General features: G+C 37.7%; 1 protein-coding gene across 7 annotated transcripts in view; it reads left to right on the top strand.

The window, feature by feature from the left end:
* Positions 1-17,030, top strand: part of LOC113186545 (TLE family member 4, transcriptional corepressor) — a 132,211-nt gene extending 115,181 nt beyond the window's left edge. For all 7 annotated transcript variants that reach the window (XM_026394015.2, XM_026394014.2, XM_026394011.2 and 4 more), the window contains 10 exons: positions 332-484; positions 1,829-1,961; positions 2,297-2,490; positions 2,976-3,052; positions 10,708-10,957; positions 12,037-12,284; positions 14,042-14,189; positions 14,416-14,566; positions 14,930-15,006; positions 16,594-17,030. In XM_026394015.2, coding sequence (XP_026249800.1) covers positions 332-484; positions 1,829-1,961; positions 2,297-2,490; positions 2,976-3,052; positions 10,708-10,957; positions 12,037-12,284; positions 14,042-14,189; positions 14,416-14,566; positions 14,930-15,006; positions 16,594-16,701 — 1,539 coding nt within the window. In that variant the 3' untranslated portion in view covers positions 16,702-17,030. The remainder of the gene's footprint in view (positions 1-331; positions 485-1,828; positions 1,962-2,296; positions 2,491-2,975; positions 3,053-10,707; positions 10,958-12,036; positions 12,285-14,041; positions 14,190-14,415; positions 14,567-14,929; positions 15,007-16,593) is intronic.
* Positions 17,031-17,236: the final 206 nt, after the last annotated feature.

Genomic DNA, 17,236 nt, shown 5'->3' with positions numbered 1-17,236 from the left:
TTGTTGCTCTTCTCGTCTGTGAAGTACATGACATGTCTCTCTGACCACAGTGAATCTGTAGTCAACCTAAAGATCTCATTGACAACCAGCTTCAAGTTTAGTAGGGTTTTGATTTTGGGTTTTGTTTTAAATAAATACCATAAATGTTATTTGAGGGGGGAGGGCTCCATACTGAATATTTTCTTTGGCATTGTCAGTGAAACTAACTTGTTACCTATTCCAGAACATTTTGTACTTTTGTTAAATGCTTCCAGCTAGAAATAACCACACCCAGGGACCCCAGTGTCATGAATGTACTGTGAGCATTATTACCCTTGGTGTTCCTTTGTAGGATCCATCTTCCCCTCGGGGGAGCCCAGCACATTCCCCTAGGGAGAATGGCCTGGACAAGACTCGCCTGCTCAAGAAAGATGCCCCAATCAGCCCTGCCTCCATTGCATCTTCCAGCAGTACTCCTTCCTCCAAATCCAAAGAACTTAGCCTTGTAAGCTGCTGTTTTCCATCTTTTTTTTATATTGCTAGTTTTACAATAGTTGGGTTTGATTTTGATTTTTTTTCAATTTTTTGTATTTTTCACATTTTTCTATAAGACTTTGATTTACAAATGTATATGTATATTCAGTAAAGTTTAATTGACAAAAGTATTTTTGGAGCAGAATGAGTTTACTAACTTGTCAGCAATTCGGTGTTTGTTTTGTGAGTCTTTTTGTAAATATAGGAGAGGGATAGGGAGAAATTGAAATATGTGTTAGTCAGATGAAAAATATACACTGGGGATAAAGAGATGGTTTTGTTGCTGTGGTTTATGGTAAACTTAGTTTGGGGCTTTGATGTGATTTTGTTTGCTAGCTTTGAATTGCCAAACTACATATGGCTGCAGTAATTTTCCCTTGCTATCTAAAAAATAATCTGTCATATACAAAAGTCTACCTTGATTCACACCACAAGTCACAAGTGCAGAATTGAACTGTTCACAAGTCAGTATAATCTCTATACCTCCTCCTGTGGCTTTGTAATGAATTGCATTTTTGCATGGTACATCTTCTTTTTCTTAGCAGTTATTTACTTGTAATACATCACCAAAACAAAACAAAAACCACAACTAAATGCAGTTTTCAAATAATCTTTTGGACTGGGGATATAGCTCAGTTGCTAGAGTGCTTGCCTCATGTACACAAGGCCTTGGGTTCAACCCCCAGCACCACAAGAGAAAAAAAAAAAAAGAAAGAAATCAAATAACCTTTTGAATTCACAGCTGAAGGAAAGGAAGTTCTACAATTTATCTGCAAATAAGGAAGATGTACCTTGCAGAAGGCTAGATTAGGGTTTGGTTTTGTTTTGTTTTTTGTTTGTTTTGTTGTGTCTGTGTTCTTCTGGCCTTCTGGCCTTCTTTTTAAAATAACAACTCCTCTGAGTTTCTATGACAAATCAAGTTCAAGTCTTTTCTAAGGGGACCTGTTAAACAAGGAACCTCTGGTGGCAAGAATAATTCACTAAGAAGTCTAACCAGTCTTAAACCAAAGACACCAGCAAGTTGCCCATCCGCTAGGACATCATGATTTATCTTATCTATCACCTTTCTTTAAGCCTTTGTCTACTAGAAATGATCTTCTCTCTTAGGTCCCCTTTAGTTCCTGTGTTCCTGAACATGGGTCTGATTTTTTTGCTAGATCTTTTTAATTAATACAAGAAAAGATCCAAGCTAAAGAACCACTTTTAGTTTTATTCTTCCTTTCTTTATTGTTTTCCCTTTACTATTTTTAATCTTAATATCATTATTTAAAACCATGTTCTCATGGCTGGTTTATTTCATTACATCTCTTGATAGAATGAAAAATCTACTACTCCTGTTTCAAAATCCAATACCCCTACTCCCCGAACTGATGCACCCACTCCAGGCAGTAACTCTACTCCTGGATTAAGGCCTGTACCTGGAAAACCACCAGGAGTGGATCCTTTGGGTGAGTTATGTTTTCCTATGTTATATTTATGTTTCTGTTTTTAAAGAATCTAAAGCAACTTAAATAGTGTAATACATTAAAAGTACTAATAGCCAGTATTGAATGGCTGTTAAACAAAGTTATTTAACCTATGCCAAGTCATTAACCATATCTGGTGCATAGTAGGTAATCAATGCAATATGGTTAAATGGACCCCTGTGAAGGCTTGTGGAATATTAAAATTAGTTCATTTGAACTGTGGATTGTAATTTTTTAAGCATGTTAGTAAGAATGTTTTCAATATTATCTTCTATATTCTTCATTAATCTATTTTCTCCTTACATGTTGGTCTCCAGCATCCAGCCTAAGAACCCCAATGGCTGTACCTTGTCCATATCCAACCCCATTTGGGATTGTGCCCCATGCTGGAATGAATGGAGAACTGACCAGCCCTGGAGCTGCCTATGCTGGACTGCACAACATCTCCCCGCAAATGAGTGCAGCTGCTGCTGCCGCTGCTGCTGCCGCCGCCTATGGAAGATCTCCAGTGGTACGTTTGCAGGCTGTGTTTCAGAGCTCAGAGGATTGTCATCCATATTTGTATGTGAGTGTAGTTTGTATAATGTGAGGTATTACAGAGAGGTCTGATGTATTTGTAAATTAAGCTACATATGATTATATCTTAAGATCTGTTTTCTTTTGGAAAGTGATTCTTATTTTCTCTTTTTAAATTAGTATTTTGGAGATGTTTAACCTATAAATTAGACATAGTGTAGTGAATGTAATTAACCTCTTGTTTTTGTCATGGACTTCAGTAATCATTAGTATAGTTTTTTTTCACCCCAAGTTTGTGACTATAATATCATAAACATCCTGTCACTTCATCAATAAATATTTCTGTGTATCTAAAATCTTATATTTTCAAAGGATCTATTTCTGTATGTTTTACAAAAGAAATTGAGTAGGATAAAATTATAGTTAATAGTTAATATTAACTATGTTCACTTTTTTCATTTTCCCTGGGAAATATTCTAGGTGGGGTTTGATCCACACCATCACATGCGTGTGCCAGCAATCCCTCCAAATCTGACAGGCATTCCAGGAGGAAAACCGTGAGTACCTTTGTGCATTTTGTACTAATTATATACCAAGCCCAGCCCCTTGTTGGCCCTTTAGAGTTGGACAACATTGGACTGTTCATACTTTCTTCTTTGCAAAGTATTTTTTATTTTCTCTTAGAACAAGAAAAGATGGGATAAAGTGGGGTCTTGTACTTTCCATTTAAAATATCAGGCTTATATATGGAAACGCAAATTGCAGAGGCAGCTCGAGTAGTCAGGTCTTCTCCATGTCTAATGATGATTTTAAGGCGGTTCTTTGTTCAGGAAGCCTTGTTATTATCTGCAAACCTGGATGCTCAAAATTTGAACATGTAGGAAAAAGACATGCCAAACTTCAAAGGCTGAAACAAAATAAGGGCAGTCTGAATGCTCAGTTCTGTTTCTGGAAAAAGTGGCTTGCTCAGTTGGTTGTTTCTGTTGTAACTAGGCCTTTGAGTTATAAAATCCAAACACAACCCACTGGTTGTTCGATGGAACATTCTCATTTCAGTCTTTATTTCACTTTTTTTTTTTTTTTTTTTTTAACTTTCCAAGCACAGTTCTCTCTGCTGATTGGCTTTATATTCCTGGATACGAAGATTTCACTATACAGTAGTGCTGGCTCTACCTTTAAAATCCCAGCCGGCTTTACTACTACTCTGTTTTGGGAAGCATCTCCTGAAGACCCTCATTGCCTTGTTAGTAATGTATATATGTTTATCCTCATCAGTTCTTTCTTTGGCATCCTCTCTGTCTATACGTGCCACATATATGGCACCTCCTCAGTCTCTGTTGCTGACCATACTAGACCTCAGTAGCAGCTTCCCTAGTGGCTTGCCTACCTCAGGACATTTACTCTATTAGTCTTTTGGCAGCACATTTTTATGCTGCTGACTGTCTCACTTCTGGTCTCTTAGATGCAATCTTTTCAGCATTCTGTCTGAAAATATCTCTTTTACCCTTCCTCCCTATTGTTCTACTCTCTTTATGCTTATTTATAACCTTTATATACTTCTCCCTGCTTAAATATTTAAGTTATGTGAGAACAAAACTTTTTATGTTCAGTTATAGAATTCCAGTACCTTATATGGTACCTAGTTCATAGTTGATGATCATGATATAAATTTATTCAAAGAATGAATGAATATGTACTGATTCCTTCTTTCTCTAGCCCCTCTTTGCTTGTTTCTTTACTGCTACGTACTTGGACACTTGGTTGTCACCTGGTATTTCCTGGGTATCCTCTTTTTTTCCCAGTATGGCCTGCCCTCTCAGTGTTGAACATGTCTGACTTTGACCCTTTCTTCACTTTTCATCTGATCAATAAGCATCTTGGCTCTTCCTGTAATAAACTTCACTACAAACTCTACCCTAAACTTCCCCATTGCATCAAATGCAGTGCTGGTTCCATATCCAAGTTGCTCAGTAAATATTTGATGTATTAATAAAGGAAACAAGGCAAATTAGACGGAGTTCCTTGAGAGTTGAAGGTAAAATATCAATTACCATAAAATTCTGTGTACTTGTGTGTGTTCTGCAAATAGTTGTTGACTGGCTGACAATTCTTGTTGACCAAGAACTCTTGATATATTTGAAGGTGAAAGTTTGATCTATTTCACACGGCGACTAAATAACAAGGTCATAGGATTAATCAAATAACAACTGAAATACCTACAAGTTCCATGTGAACTGGTAAGATAAATGGAGGTGGGCCTTTAGGGAAGAGTTGCCTTCCCTTTTTTCTGGTGCTGCATATTTACCATTAAATGGTAAAGGTAATTAGAGGTTGCACCCAGAGCTAAATAAGTATATGACCACTAGAGCAGTGAAGTGAGGCTTCTTGCCTTGTTGGCTGCTGCCTTGAGGCACAGATCTGTAATTGTATTGTCTGTATTTAAAGAAATAGTGATAGACTTGGTTTGGGAGTTGGACTAGTGAAAACCACCATAACTTTCATGGTACTTCTGAGCCTTGTGCTAGTTCCCTTTCTCCCTCCAGTTTTGACTCTTGTATTATAAAAATTTTAACACTTTTTTGGGTAAGTTGATGGATTAGAAGAAAGTTGAGAATTTTTGTTCCTGCAGGTGATGGAGTTTCACCTAATGCATTTGGCGAACAACTCTTCACCAGGAAAACCAAAAAGCATATAATATATGTACTTAGTTGGTGTGGTTGACAGAGTCAGGTTTCAGGAAAGTAACAGACCCAAGTTTAAATGTTGAGTAGGAAGGATGACTTTACCCACAGTTTCTTAACTTTGTCAGCTCCATTCAGTTCCTGTGTACCAGAGATGATACCTCTTAAACAGGAAGGAATGAGACTGAGCATTCTGATAATATGTACATGTTCAACACCATGCTTGATAATGTGGTGGCTATTTAGTCACCTTCAGTATCATTTCCTGTTCTGTATATTATCAAGTTTGCCCCAGAGTATTATTAGTTTTTCAAGTACTTGTGCAAAAGAAGATACAGTGTGTTGTAGGGGGCAGAAATGATGAGGAAGATTGGATTAAGTAAATTGAATTCCATATGTTCTATTACTGGTATGTCTTCATGTAACAGCATCAAAACAGAAATCCACGTTCAATTATACATGTAGAGATAATGCAGTTTCACTATAGATTATTTGGCATAAAAGAATATAACATTTATGTGACTCTCTAGATCATAAGATACAGAATTAGAATTATGAAACTTGTTTTGTGCATATTTTCAACAGAAACCCTTATAAAGTGTTAGAACATAACATACTAAATCACCCAAAAGCCTCATCACCACATATACTCAAAAGGTAACTACCTTTCTCCACAGACTTAAAACAGTTGTGCATCTCTGTCCAAATAATTTTTACAAAATGAATTAGTAGATATTATCAAAACTTATAATGCATGCATGTCCCAAGTAATGAATAAAGTAGAATTTATTTGATAATTACATTAGATCCTCTTATTTATTCAGGTGATTGGCATGATTGCACAGTTTAATCTCTGTAGAACAAAAGTGGACTTTCTTCTTTATCTGCTTCCTAAATGAGACTTAGTACTAATTGTATTATGGGATATGGCATATAAATGTAGCAAAAGGTTTATAGGTTTCAGGCTGCTCATGATTCAGAAATATTTTTGTTGTTGCATTTGTTTGTTTTTATAAAGATTTTCAAAAGAAACAGGTTAAATAATAAAACCTCCAATAGCTGTGATTTGCTGGTTGGCGTATGGGTGATCTAATTTGGTTCTCTAGAACCAAATTTTATATTATACTGTATAAAGTACAACAGTTATGCTTTTAATTGCGAATTCAAAGTCTAGTTCCATCCTATGAGGTGTTGAAAACTTGAAGATACTTCAAAGTCTGAGAGAAATTAAGGCAACATAACAACTTGTCCTCATTAGTGAGGTGGAAGTAGGAAGGCCAAGAACCTTCTTTAAATATGCTTGGTCTTCATAGAAAGATGATTTAAATAAAACAACCTCAGTGCACAAGTTTTAAAAAGAGATAATTGCAAGTGCCTATATAGTTTGAAATATAGTTCTGTCAGAATGTCTAAACTTTTCTCAGCTGTCTTCTGCTTCCTTCACCCTATCTGTTGGATAAATTACTCTTTATTCTTGTAATTCACCTGCTGTGTGTTCACATGTATAGATGAATGCTATGTGCTTGTGGGAAAATGTGGGCCACTATTAGTCTGATACCTTAAACCCTCTCCCTTCAGCCTTGTTTCTGATTATTTGTTGGACTTCTCAGCTAGACATCCTTACACCTCAAGTTCATTATATTCACCAAGTACCATAGCATATTAGGCCTCCTTCCCAATTCACCCTCATCTTTTCCCCATAACTAATGTTTCTGATTTCCTAATTCACAGAAACTCAGTTATTGGCTCTCTCTTCAAATCATGTTAGTTAACTCCTACAGGATGTAACATCCACTCTTACTTCCAACTTTCATCCTTGCACTTGGACTATTTCAGGTCCCCTAGTATTCTCGCTTAGATTATCAGAACCATTATTTCTTATTTCTTCTGTTCGTCTGTGTTAATCAGCTTTTCATCACTGTGACACAATACTGAGATAATAGATTAATAAGAAGGAAAGAATTGTTTCAGCTCAAAGTTCCCAAGGTTTTAGTCCCTCGTCAATTGGTTCCATTGCTTTTGAACCTGTATTGAGGCGCAGGATGTGATGGTGGGAACACATGATAAAGGAAGCTGCTCACTTCATGGCAGCAGGAGGCAAGGAGAGAGAGGAAGGAGCCAGAATCCCAATATCTCCTCAAAGGCATTCCCCCAATGACCTAACTTCCTCCTACCTGGCTCTTCCTCCTGAAAGGTTCTACCACCTCCCAGTAACTCCATAGGCTGGACCAACCTTCAACATCTAAACTTTGGGGGAGGGCATTCAAGACCCAAACTAGCACCATTCTGTTCCTTACTACAAAGTTTATTCTTTGAATGGCTTTGTCCTAGCAATGTCCTGTTTCTTTTTCTTCAAAAAGTCCTTTAATGAATCATATCTATGAAGTTCTTAGGCCAGAAATTCAGCTCTCCCCTTGTAACATGGTAAAATAAATATCTACTATATTTTGTCAGACTGTGCTTTGGCCAACTCCTCCAAACACACTTATCATTGTTGAATGATTTTAGAAATAAATAAAATAAATGAATTCCTGGATTATACCCAATCCAGGGATTTCTCTGGTCATTTAACCTCATCCTTTTGGAGTGCTTGTCTTCTGCTATTCCTACCACCATCTTCCTCCTTGGTGAAATCCTTCCAGCCTTTAAAACCCATCTCCAGGTGTTGTAGCCAGTTTTGTACTTTTCTCATTATTCCTAGATTATAAGGCATTTGTTGGCAGGGCCAGGTTCCTTGCCTAATTTGCTATCCTTAGCATGGTGTTTGTATCATAGTACATGGGTAGGAAGTACTTAACTACATTTTAGAGGCATTTAATTTTATAGAGAGAAAAATAATTCTCTGAGCCTGAATTTCTTTGATTCCTAGAAGTGTTGACTTCCCTTGCATAGTGCAGTACTTTTTGCTAATTATACATTAAAGAGCTTGATAATATATTTTTTCTAGTTCTGAATATGATAAGTATACTGATAACAAAGAGCTGTATTATATCCTTCATGCAACTGGCTCTTGAAGTTCATTTGGCTTCTCTAAGAATAAAGTGCCAGGACAGTAGTAGGTGCTCCCAGAGTAGTTAAGTTGAAAAATATCCTAATGAAGACCTTGAAGGAAAGTGTGTGTCTCATTTCTTATCTGTTTAAATTCTCAGGCTCTTTAGAGATTCTAGAGGGGAGAAGGGGATATCTTCTCAGACAAATTATCATTAAGAATGTATAACGCCATCTGAACTTGAAATAACCTTCCTTTTCTTTCCTTTAAGATTTAGTCTTCATGACCTCTTAATTGCTAAATCAATTAGCCTTTTTCTGGGTCAGCATCCCTTCGAATCTCAGCCTTTCTCTGCAAGCATCACTGCTTTTCCTTCCTTGTCTGAACTGAAACCTTACTCTCTCCTACCCCTTCTCCTGAGTCTTTTAAGCCGGGAATGACCTTTCATTTTTTTCATATCCCACAATCTGTAGGACCAGTGATAATGGTAATAAAGGCTGTGGTTCTCCTATGCCCACTTCCCTAGACTCACTCAGAATGGTACTTCTCTACCCTTTGTGAAAATTCTGCTTTCTTCAGACAGGTGCCATTTGACTCTTCCCTGTCTTTCACCCTGTTGGGTTTTACCAATTTACTAAGACTTGACAATGGCTTAGAGTCTTCTGCTCAGAGCCTGCTGTTGTTTTGGTGACTCTGGTGTCCTCAGGGATTGTTCCCCAGTAACTTCTTATATCAGACCAACTCATCTCTCATGAATGGCTGACCTAAGTGGACTCTGTTACCGCCAGAATCTAAACGTCTAAACGTCCAGAATAACCTCCTCTGCCTCTACCCAGCCAGAACCTTTGAAGTTCAAATTTGATTCCCAACTTTCTATCTCCCACGCCCTAGACAATGACTTCTCCTGTGTAGTAGGCCCTGACTAGTGACATGCTTCTTTATCCTACCACCTACAAGACATTCTTCACCCAGCAACCAGAATGGTCATTTAAAGTGTTAACTTTGTGTTAACATTGTTATAACATTCAAAACAGTCTCCTTTGTGAGTCCCTTACTCAAATCTCTAGTGGCTTCCCATTTGGCTCAGATTCATCACATTTTTCATAACAGCTAACAAGGTCCTTATAGTAACATGTCTGCTTCCCCTCTTTTCAATTTCTGTCACTCTGTGAATGCATTCTGGCCTACTTTCTTAGTTCTACCCCAGGACCTTTGCATTTGTTCCTTCTGTCTGCACATTTTCCCCTAAATATGTGCAATGCCTGTGTCCTTCCTTCAGGCCTTAGCTCATGTGCCATGCCACCTCCTCACAAAGGTACCTTTGACTACTCTGCACCTTTAATCTCTTTTATCTGAAATTCTCTATGCATGTTTAATGACATTTACTGCTACCTAATATAACTTATTTAATATGCTTTTACAGTACCTGTTTTCCCCTTTAGGATGTAAGTTAGTGTAAGAATAAGGACTTTGTCAGTTTTCTTGATCTGATTCCCCAGTACCTGATAGTACCTGGCATGTATGAGGTAATTAATAAACTTACTTTCATCCTAAACCTCCCAGTGATTTTAATTCAAGCTTCTATCCTTTGTGTACCCAGAAAAAGCCCTTCACTTGGTTTATCTTTTGTAAAACTTCTTCCCATAAACAACATTCCTAAACTCCATGCCAAAATATAATGACGCAATTTCCAAAATGGGCGATGGCCCATGATAACCCCCAGGGAGCCTGTTGCTGGCATCTTCTGCCTTCAGAAGTCCAACCTGCATGCCTGCAGCCTCACATGTCCCCTTCCTGAGTTCAGTGCCCTAAAAATAGAGGTGAGTTTGTTGAAGGAGATGCTTTAACTTCAATTAATTGCATTATTAGACCGAATGCTTTCATAATCGAAGTGTTTTCACTGGGTATGAACTGAATATGGAGATTTCAGATACTCACATGTATGCCTTTGGGGCTACACAGGATGCTTTTTGGGATTGACTAGGATTTGTGATTGTCAAGTCTGATCAAGGTGTTAAGGTGGGACTTTATTTTTCAAAAAATGTTTGCACATCTGAAATTTTAACATCTGTGCTAGACATTCTTAACTCCTTAGAGGTTCATAATTTTAGCTTGATTTCTATTAGTGAGTCACTTGATTAGAAAGCTATACACAAAAATCTGTTATCAAGCCCTTCCCCCCAAAGGCAATGCAAGTTTTACAGTGCCCCTGAAAGAGTAGTTACTATATTTGATATTGATTCTCTTATTTAGTTCTCTATGAGATATAGGTGCATTCTCTTCCATTTAGAAAGTAGAGCTAAGGTTCAGAGAGGCAAATAATAATAATTAATGTCACATAGGAGCTAGTAAACAGCCTTAGATGTCATGGATCTAATGCTCTATAACTTCGAAACTTTTGTTATTTTCACTGTAGTAGGTGAATTTGACTTATTCACACATATCAAGTGGCATTGACAATGTTTTCTTTCTCGCTACGCTGAATAGTTAAATAACATTTTTTACATTCTCTTTCCTATCTTTTTCCTTTTCATTGCCCTAGAGCTTACTCCTTCCATGTCAGTGCAGATGGTCAGATGCAGCCTGTGCCCTTTCCTCCCGATGCCCTTATTGGACCTGGAATCCCCCGACACGCTCGCCAGATCAACACACTTAACCATGGTGAGGTGGTGTGTGCAGTGACCATCAGCAACCCCACGAGGCATGTGTATACGGGTGGCAAGGGCTGTGTCAAGGTCTGGGACATCAGCCACCCTGGCAACAAGAGCCCTGTCTCTCAGCTTGACTGTCTGGTGAGTGAACATGGATAAACTGGACTTAGACCTTCACTCAGAACACAGTAAGGGCTTAGTGGGAGAGCTGTATATGATCCAACCATAAAATACTGATCCCAGGTGGGTAGTTGATCCTAAAGACCTGTCTTCTTTCAGTTCCTGAGGCAGAATGATCTAGTTCTTGATGCATGATACATGCATATTACAGTTCTCATTAATCCTGCCTCCCAGTGGAAAAGGCAAACCACTTGTTTTCCTCTGGGTTAAAGGGGTTTAAGAAAATCAGGATTTCACACATGGTTTCTCTGAAAGTGTTACTACAAATATTCAAGTGCAAAAAGTAACTTATATGTCATGTGGCAAATACTATAACCCCCATTAGCTGTTATCTTGGTATTTGTCCTTCAGTTGCATAGGAAGTTTCAGCCTGGTTTTCTTCCCTTACGCCAACAAAATCTTTTGCCTTTTTTTGCTAAAGCAGAAGGCTACGTCAATTAAACATAATTAAATGATCTTAGATTCCCATAACTTCATGAACTAGGAGGAAGTTTTTGTTTTTGTTTCTGTCACTTAACACTCCTTGATTGAATCTTGTCTTCAGTTGATCCTGCTTTATCAAACCCATGTTTCTCTTTAGTTATATAATGCAGGACCAGGCAGAGGGAACAGATGTCCTCAAGTCTTTGACCCCTAACATCTTGGCTGTAGTAGCATGACAGCAGCAGTGGACAGTATGCCAACATTCCAGGTTTAGATGTTTTAGGACTATAAGAGCTTCTGCAATAGTGTGCATGTGTATCTCTGCGAATGATACAAGCAGTTGGTTAATTTGGTGTTGGTGGTGGGAGTGGGTCTAGATCTTTGCATTTTGATGCTAATTAAGATTAAATATCTCAGTATTAAATTTTGTAGATCAAGTTTAAGTACTTCCTTAATTTCATGTAATTCTCTAGCATTAATCTACTTTATCATTGTCATAAGTATAAATGGCTCATTAAACCAGGAGGGAACACAATACTTTTATGGATTTCTGCTCTCATGTTAATGCTATTTTCCTTTCCTCTTGAGTAATCTCTTGATGGTTTTTGTTTCTACAGAACAGGGATAACTACATCCGTTCCTGCAGATTGCTCCCTGATGGTCGCACCCTAATTGTTGGAGGGGAAGCCAGTACTTTGTCCATTTGGGACCTGGCAGCTCCAACCCCTCGCATCAAGGCAGAGTTGACATCCTCGGCCCCAGCCTGCTATGCCCTGGCCATCAGCCCTGACTCCAAGGTCTGCTTCTCATGCTGCAGTGATGGCAACATCGCTGTGTGGGACCTACACAACCAGACTTTGGTGAGGTAAGTCAACAGGATTTGTTTCTAGGTTGTGGGTAGGAGCTAATTTTACCACATTCTGCTCCAGCATTGTGTGTGTGTCTAAATAAATGGAATATATTTATTTTACCAAAAATTATTAAGAATGGGTCCATTTTAAGATGCTAGTGACAAATTATTGATTTAAAATCATGTTTTCCATATTGCTTAAATTATTAAATGTGAAGTTGTTTTCTTGCCATTAAACTGAGCATCACCAATTTAAATTTTTCCAAATGAGGTCACTTTGACAATAATGTACATAGGTTCCCAACACCTCATGAGCTCATTGGACATCTCTAATTTACCATCTGTACTTGCTAACAAACCTCTATTGTTAATAGTTCCTCATTGAGAAGACTCAGTGGTACTATCTTAAGTATTGATGCATTTAATCTTTCACCACAAAATATTAGCATTTATCATGGGTCCAAGCACTGTTTTGGGTGCTGCTCACTCTGACAAGGTCTACCTTACCTGTATGGATGGATAGACTGTATGCCAATTTTTACTTAGTAATGAGATGAGATTGTGTAGGGTCAATATTGGTAGGTAAATCTCTGAAATGATCTCCAGCTATCAGCACCTATCAGCCAACAAGAGTATGTATGATCAGTTAAATAATATGAGAAGGTTATAATAAACACTGGTTATAAGGCAAAATGAGTATATGAAAAGAAGAGGCCTTTACTGTACATCCCTTATTTTGAAGGACTGAACTCTGTTTACAATTCCAAAAACAAAATGTTATCACTCTTGTTGCTAGAACTGGTTCTGACTCTTCCTTCCCCCATGGTCTGTGTTGTACATTTTGCCAGGAGTGATTCCTAGGGCACTCTGGGTGTCTTTTCTTGTTCCTTCCTTGAGTGTGGCCTTTTCATTCTGCACAGATACCCACAGATGCATTGAACCTCACTGGCAGGACTTATTTCCCCATTCCCAGCTCTCTACAGAAAAGGAAATAAACCCTTACAGCCTCTTTCATCTTTCATATCATACTCATAGAACAAGTCTCAGAATTATCTCTGATAAAGTTCACACACACATTGGTGTGTTTTCTTTATTTAATTTCAGTGGGAGACTCTTTTCCATCAGTGTATTATCATTCATGCTTTCATGTAAGAAGAATTTGGAGAACTTTCTAAGTGTTTAAAAATAAAATAAAAAGTGTAATGAATTCATCATCTCAAAATTTAAATCCCTTTCCAAAACCATCTCTGTATTTATGGAGGATTAGTTCTAAGAACCCCAGAGAATACAAAAATCCATGTATGTTCAAGTCCCTTATGTGAAATGACATAGTGTTTGCATATGACCTATGCAGATATTTTCACATATTTTAAATCATCTTTAGATCACTTATAAAATCCAAAGCAATGTAAATAATCACTACACATTGAGAATATTGCCAAGAAAAATGTCTATAGATTCAGTACAGATACAGGTTTTTTTCCCTGAATATTTTCAGTCCATGGATGGTTATTAAGAATGGGTCCATTTTAAGATGCTAGTGACAAATTATTAATTTAAAATTTTAATTTAAAACTATGGATGTGGGACCCATGGGTACAGAGAACCAGCTGTATATGTTTCATTATTGCTTTGAATAATTAGAAAATATAATAAACCAAAATGAAATCTATTGATAAGAACTACACTGAAATTGATCACCAGGGAATTCCAAATTGATTTCAATTAAAAATTAACTTTTAAAGGGTTTTCCTCCATCTTGATATTTTCAGACAATTCCAGGGCCACACAGATGGAGCCAGCTGTATTGATATATCTAATGATGGCACCAAGCTCTGGACTGGTGGTTTGGACAATACAGTCAGGTCCTGGGACCTGCGCGAGGGGCGGCAGCTGCAGCAGCATGACTTCACCTCACAGGTGACGACTGTATACCTGTAACATTTTAGAAGTTTTATGAAACATGACATGCTGAAAGATGGAGTGGACCTTTTGATTGTAGATTACTTTGGGATTATCCATGTTACTTTAGTTTCTTTCTGTATAATTCATATTATCTTGATTTCCTTCATAATTTAAGTAGTACCACTAGAAGATACAGTAGTACCTCCTGGTTAAAAAGCTTGTCTACCTGTTTTAATTCTAGATCTTTTCTCTGGGATACTGCCCAACTGGAGAGTGGCTGGCAGTGGGGATGGAAAACAGTAATGTTGAAGTTTTGCATGTTACCAAGCCGGACAAATACCAGCTACATCTTCATGAGAGTTGTGTGCTGTCACTCAAGTTTGCTCACTGTGGTAAGCAAGCCCCTTTTGTTCATTTGACTGTAAACCAGAATTTTCCTTCTGTACTGCTGTTTGTTCATTCCAAGTCAGGTTTTTTGATTCATTAATGTGCCCCTCTTCAGAATTGTATTACATCCTTATTCGTGCCTCCTTCCGTAGGATGCCATGTAAATTTTTTGCATTGATCTACTTTATCCTTATCGTAAGTATAAATGAATCTTTAAATTCAGGAGGATAGACTTTATTTTTGAAGTTAAAAGAAACTTGTTGGTTACAATGATGAGTTTCTGTGAGTAGTTTGATGCTCTGTAAAACAAATCTCGGGTATCTGACCAACTCACACCAACACTCCCTTTTCAAAACTTTTTCCTGTAGGCAAATGGTTTGTAAGCACTGGAAAGGACAACCTTCTGAATGCCTGGAGAACACCTTATGGGGCCAGTATATTCCAGGTAACACCTAACTTATGTAGCAACCACATATTTTGTGCTCACTCCATAGCAGTGGTTTAACCACATGTTGTGTGCATACGCTCAGATAATAATATATATATATGAGGGTTCTGGGAGTTTAGAGCTAATATTATTCTCAATGTGCAGAGAAGGAAGCTGCCTGAAGGAAGTTAAGCATCATGGCCACAAGCCCTGGAGCTGGGAATCTTCTCCAGTGCCTCTGAACCGGGAACCAAGGCTGTACGTGGTGTACCCGCTCTTCGTGCCTTGATCCCTAATTTTACCTGTTAGTGGAGATTTTAGTAGATCTTTTGTGTAATTTTCATGTGTTTTCCCATAATTTTTTTATTTTAAAACTTGAGCATTTTGCTTTAATACCCTCATTAGTTCTTTGATTTTTTTTCAAAGATTGTTAAAGAAAAGTTAAATAACTGTCAGTTAATTTTATAAATTTTTATTCTTTCTGTTGACTCAGTGGAACCAAATTTTGTAGTTTATGAAATTATTTGTAGAAGGAACAAATTATAGAGGTGGTACAAATAAATACATGCAAACTGTATGTCTCCTCTCTTACTGGTATGTGAGGATTTAGAAGGCAAGATAAAGACTCTTTTTTAAAAAAAGATATTCTGTGTTTAGGATGATGTTAATAAGGTATTCGTTTTAGGATTAAAATACATTTGCAGTTTCCTTGACTTAGTGATATATAGTCATCAATGAGTAGATCAATTCAGTTGAATCCAAAATAGAAAATATCATGCAAAATAGTCAGTAGGACAAAAAAGTAGCATATTATTGCTGTCATGAAACTTAAAATTTAAGTATTCCAAGTATTCTTCAAGAGTCCTGGGTAAAATCCTGTGGGTTTTTTGTTTGTTTGTTTGTTTGTTTTGTAGTGAGCACCATTCAGTTACTGTTGCACCCTTTTGGCATAGTTGAAAATTGTATACAAAATGCTTACAGTGGTATTTTTTTCAACTATTGTAAGTTTGTATTATATTTTTACTCTGGAAATATTGGACTTTTTACTAGATAATTTTATATTCTCTATCTCAAAAGATGCAGTGTTGCCATTTTCCATGTTGCTTGTACTTTGTAACATCCCCCTAAGATGGTAGGACAGGTAAAGTAACTGTACCTCTTTGCCTTTGAAGGAAGCTAGGCTCAGACAGGTTGAGTGATAAGTGGTATGTCTGCTCTTCTGCAGCTCCACCTAGATCCAGGGTATCTGGGAGAGGTTGAGGGGCTTCCATACCACTAAAGCCCTACTCTTCACTGAAGAATAGGATTTGAAATAGGACCTCGCTTCATCAGCAAAGCGGGTCATACCACTGACTTGCCTGCCTCCCTGATTTCCCCAGGGCAAGAGCTTCCAGGCTAACCTGGTGAGATGTCTCTAAAGAATGGATCTGATCCATTTCTGCCATTTTCGGGGATGCTGTAACTGCCTGTCCCCATTGAGGCTCCTTTTTGCTCCACAGCACACATTGCCTTTGCATCTACTGCAAGTCCTCCAGTCCTGCCTGTCAGTACTCATGGTTTTTTCTTTCAGTATTTAACATTTTTGATTATATGTTTCTTTCCTAGTCCAAAGAATCCTCATCGGTGCTTAGCTGTGACATCTCTGTGGATGACAAATACATTGTCACTGGCTCTGGGGATAAGAAAGCCACGGTTTATGAAGTTATTTATTAAGGACAAATCTTCACTCAAATTGGACTTCTTTTCCTTGTAGCACTTTGCGCTCTCATCCTTTTTTGTTCACCCCACCCACTCCCACATCTAAAACCAAGAATTTCAGATACTTATTGCAGTTGTGGAGTTTAATCCCCTTCCTTAACCCCAATCCCCCCACCTCCTTCTCGCTATTGAATTGTGAATACTCATTAAGAACCTGTGATACCAAATCTTCAGCTATCTACTTGGAAGAACACGGAATAAGCATACTTAACAGTGAACGGAATCTTTAATTATGTATTATACCTGTAATATATTTATTTTGTTTAAAGAAGGCTTTCTAACAATGACTGACTAAATAAAGCTGTCTGCTCCTGCATTGATGATGAAGGTGCATTGTATTTGATACCCCTCCCCCCCGTTTTTGGTAAAGTGGGGGAAAGGAAGGTTTAAAAATTATCGATTAAAAATCTCACTTAATGTAGACTATTGACTGTATAGAGATGTGAAATGTATAATTACACATGGAAGCAATATGTTGCTGTGTTACTGG

This window comes from Urocitellus parryii, chromosome 4 (assembly GCF_045843805.1).
Source record: "Urocitellus parryii isolate mUroPar1 chromosome 4, mUroPar1.hap1, whole genome shotgun sequence".
NCBI classification, from domain to species: domain Eukaryota; kingdom Metazoa; phylum Chordata; class Mammalia; order Rodentia; family Sciuridae; genus Urocitellus; species Urocitellus parryii.
Note: the sequence above shows the minus strand (reverse complement) of the source record. Positions and strands in the feature narration are given on the sequence as shown.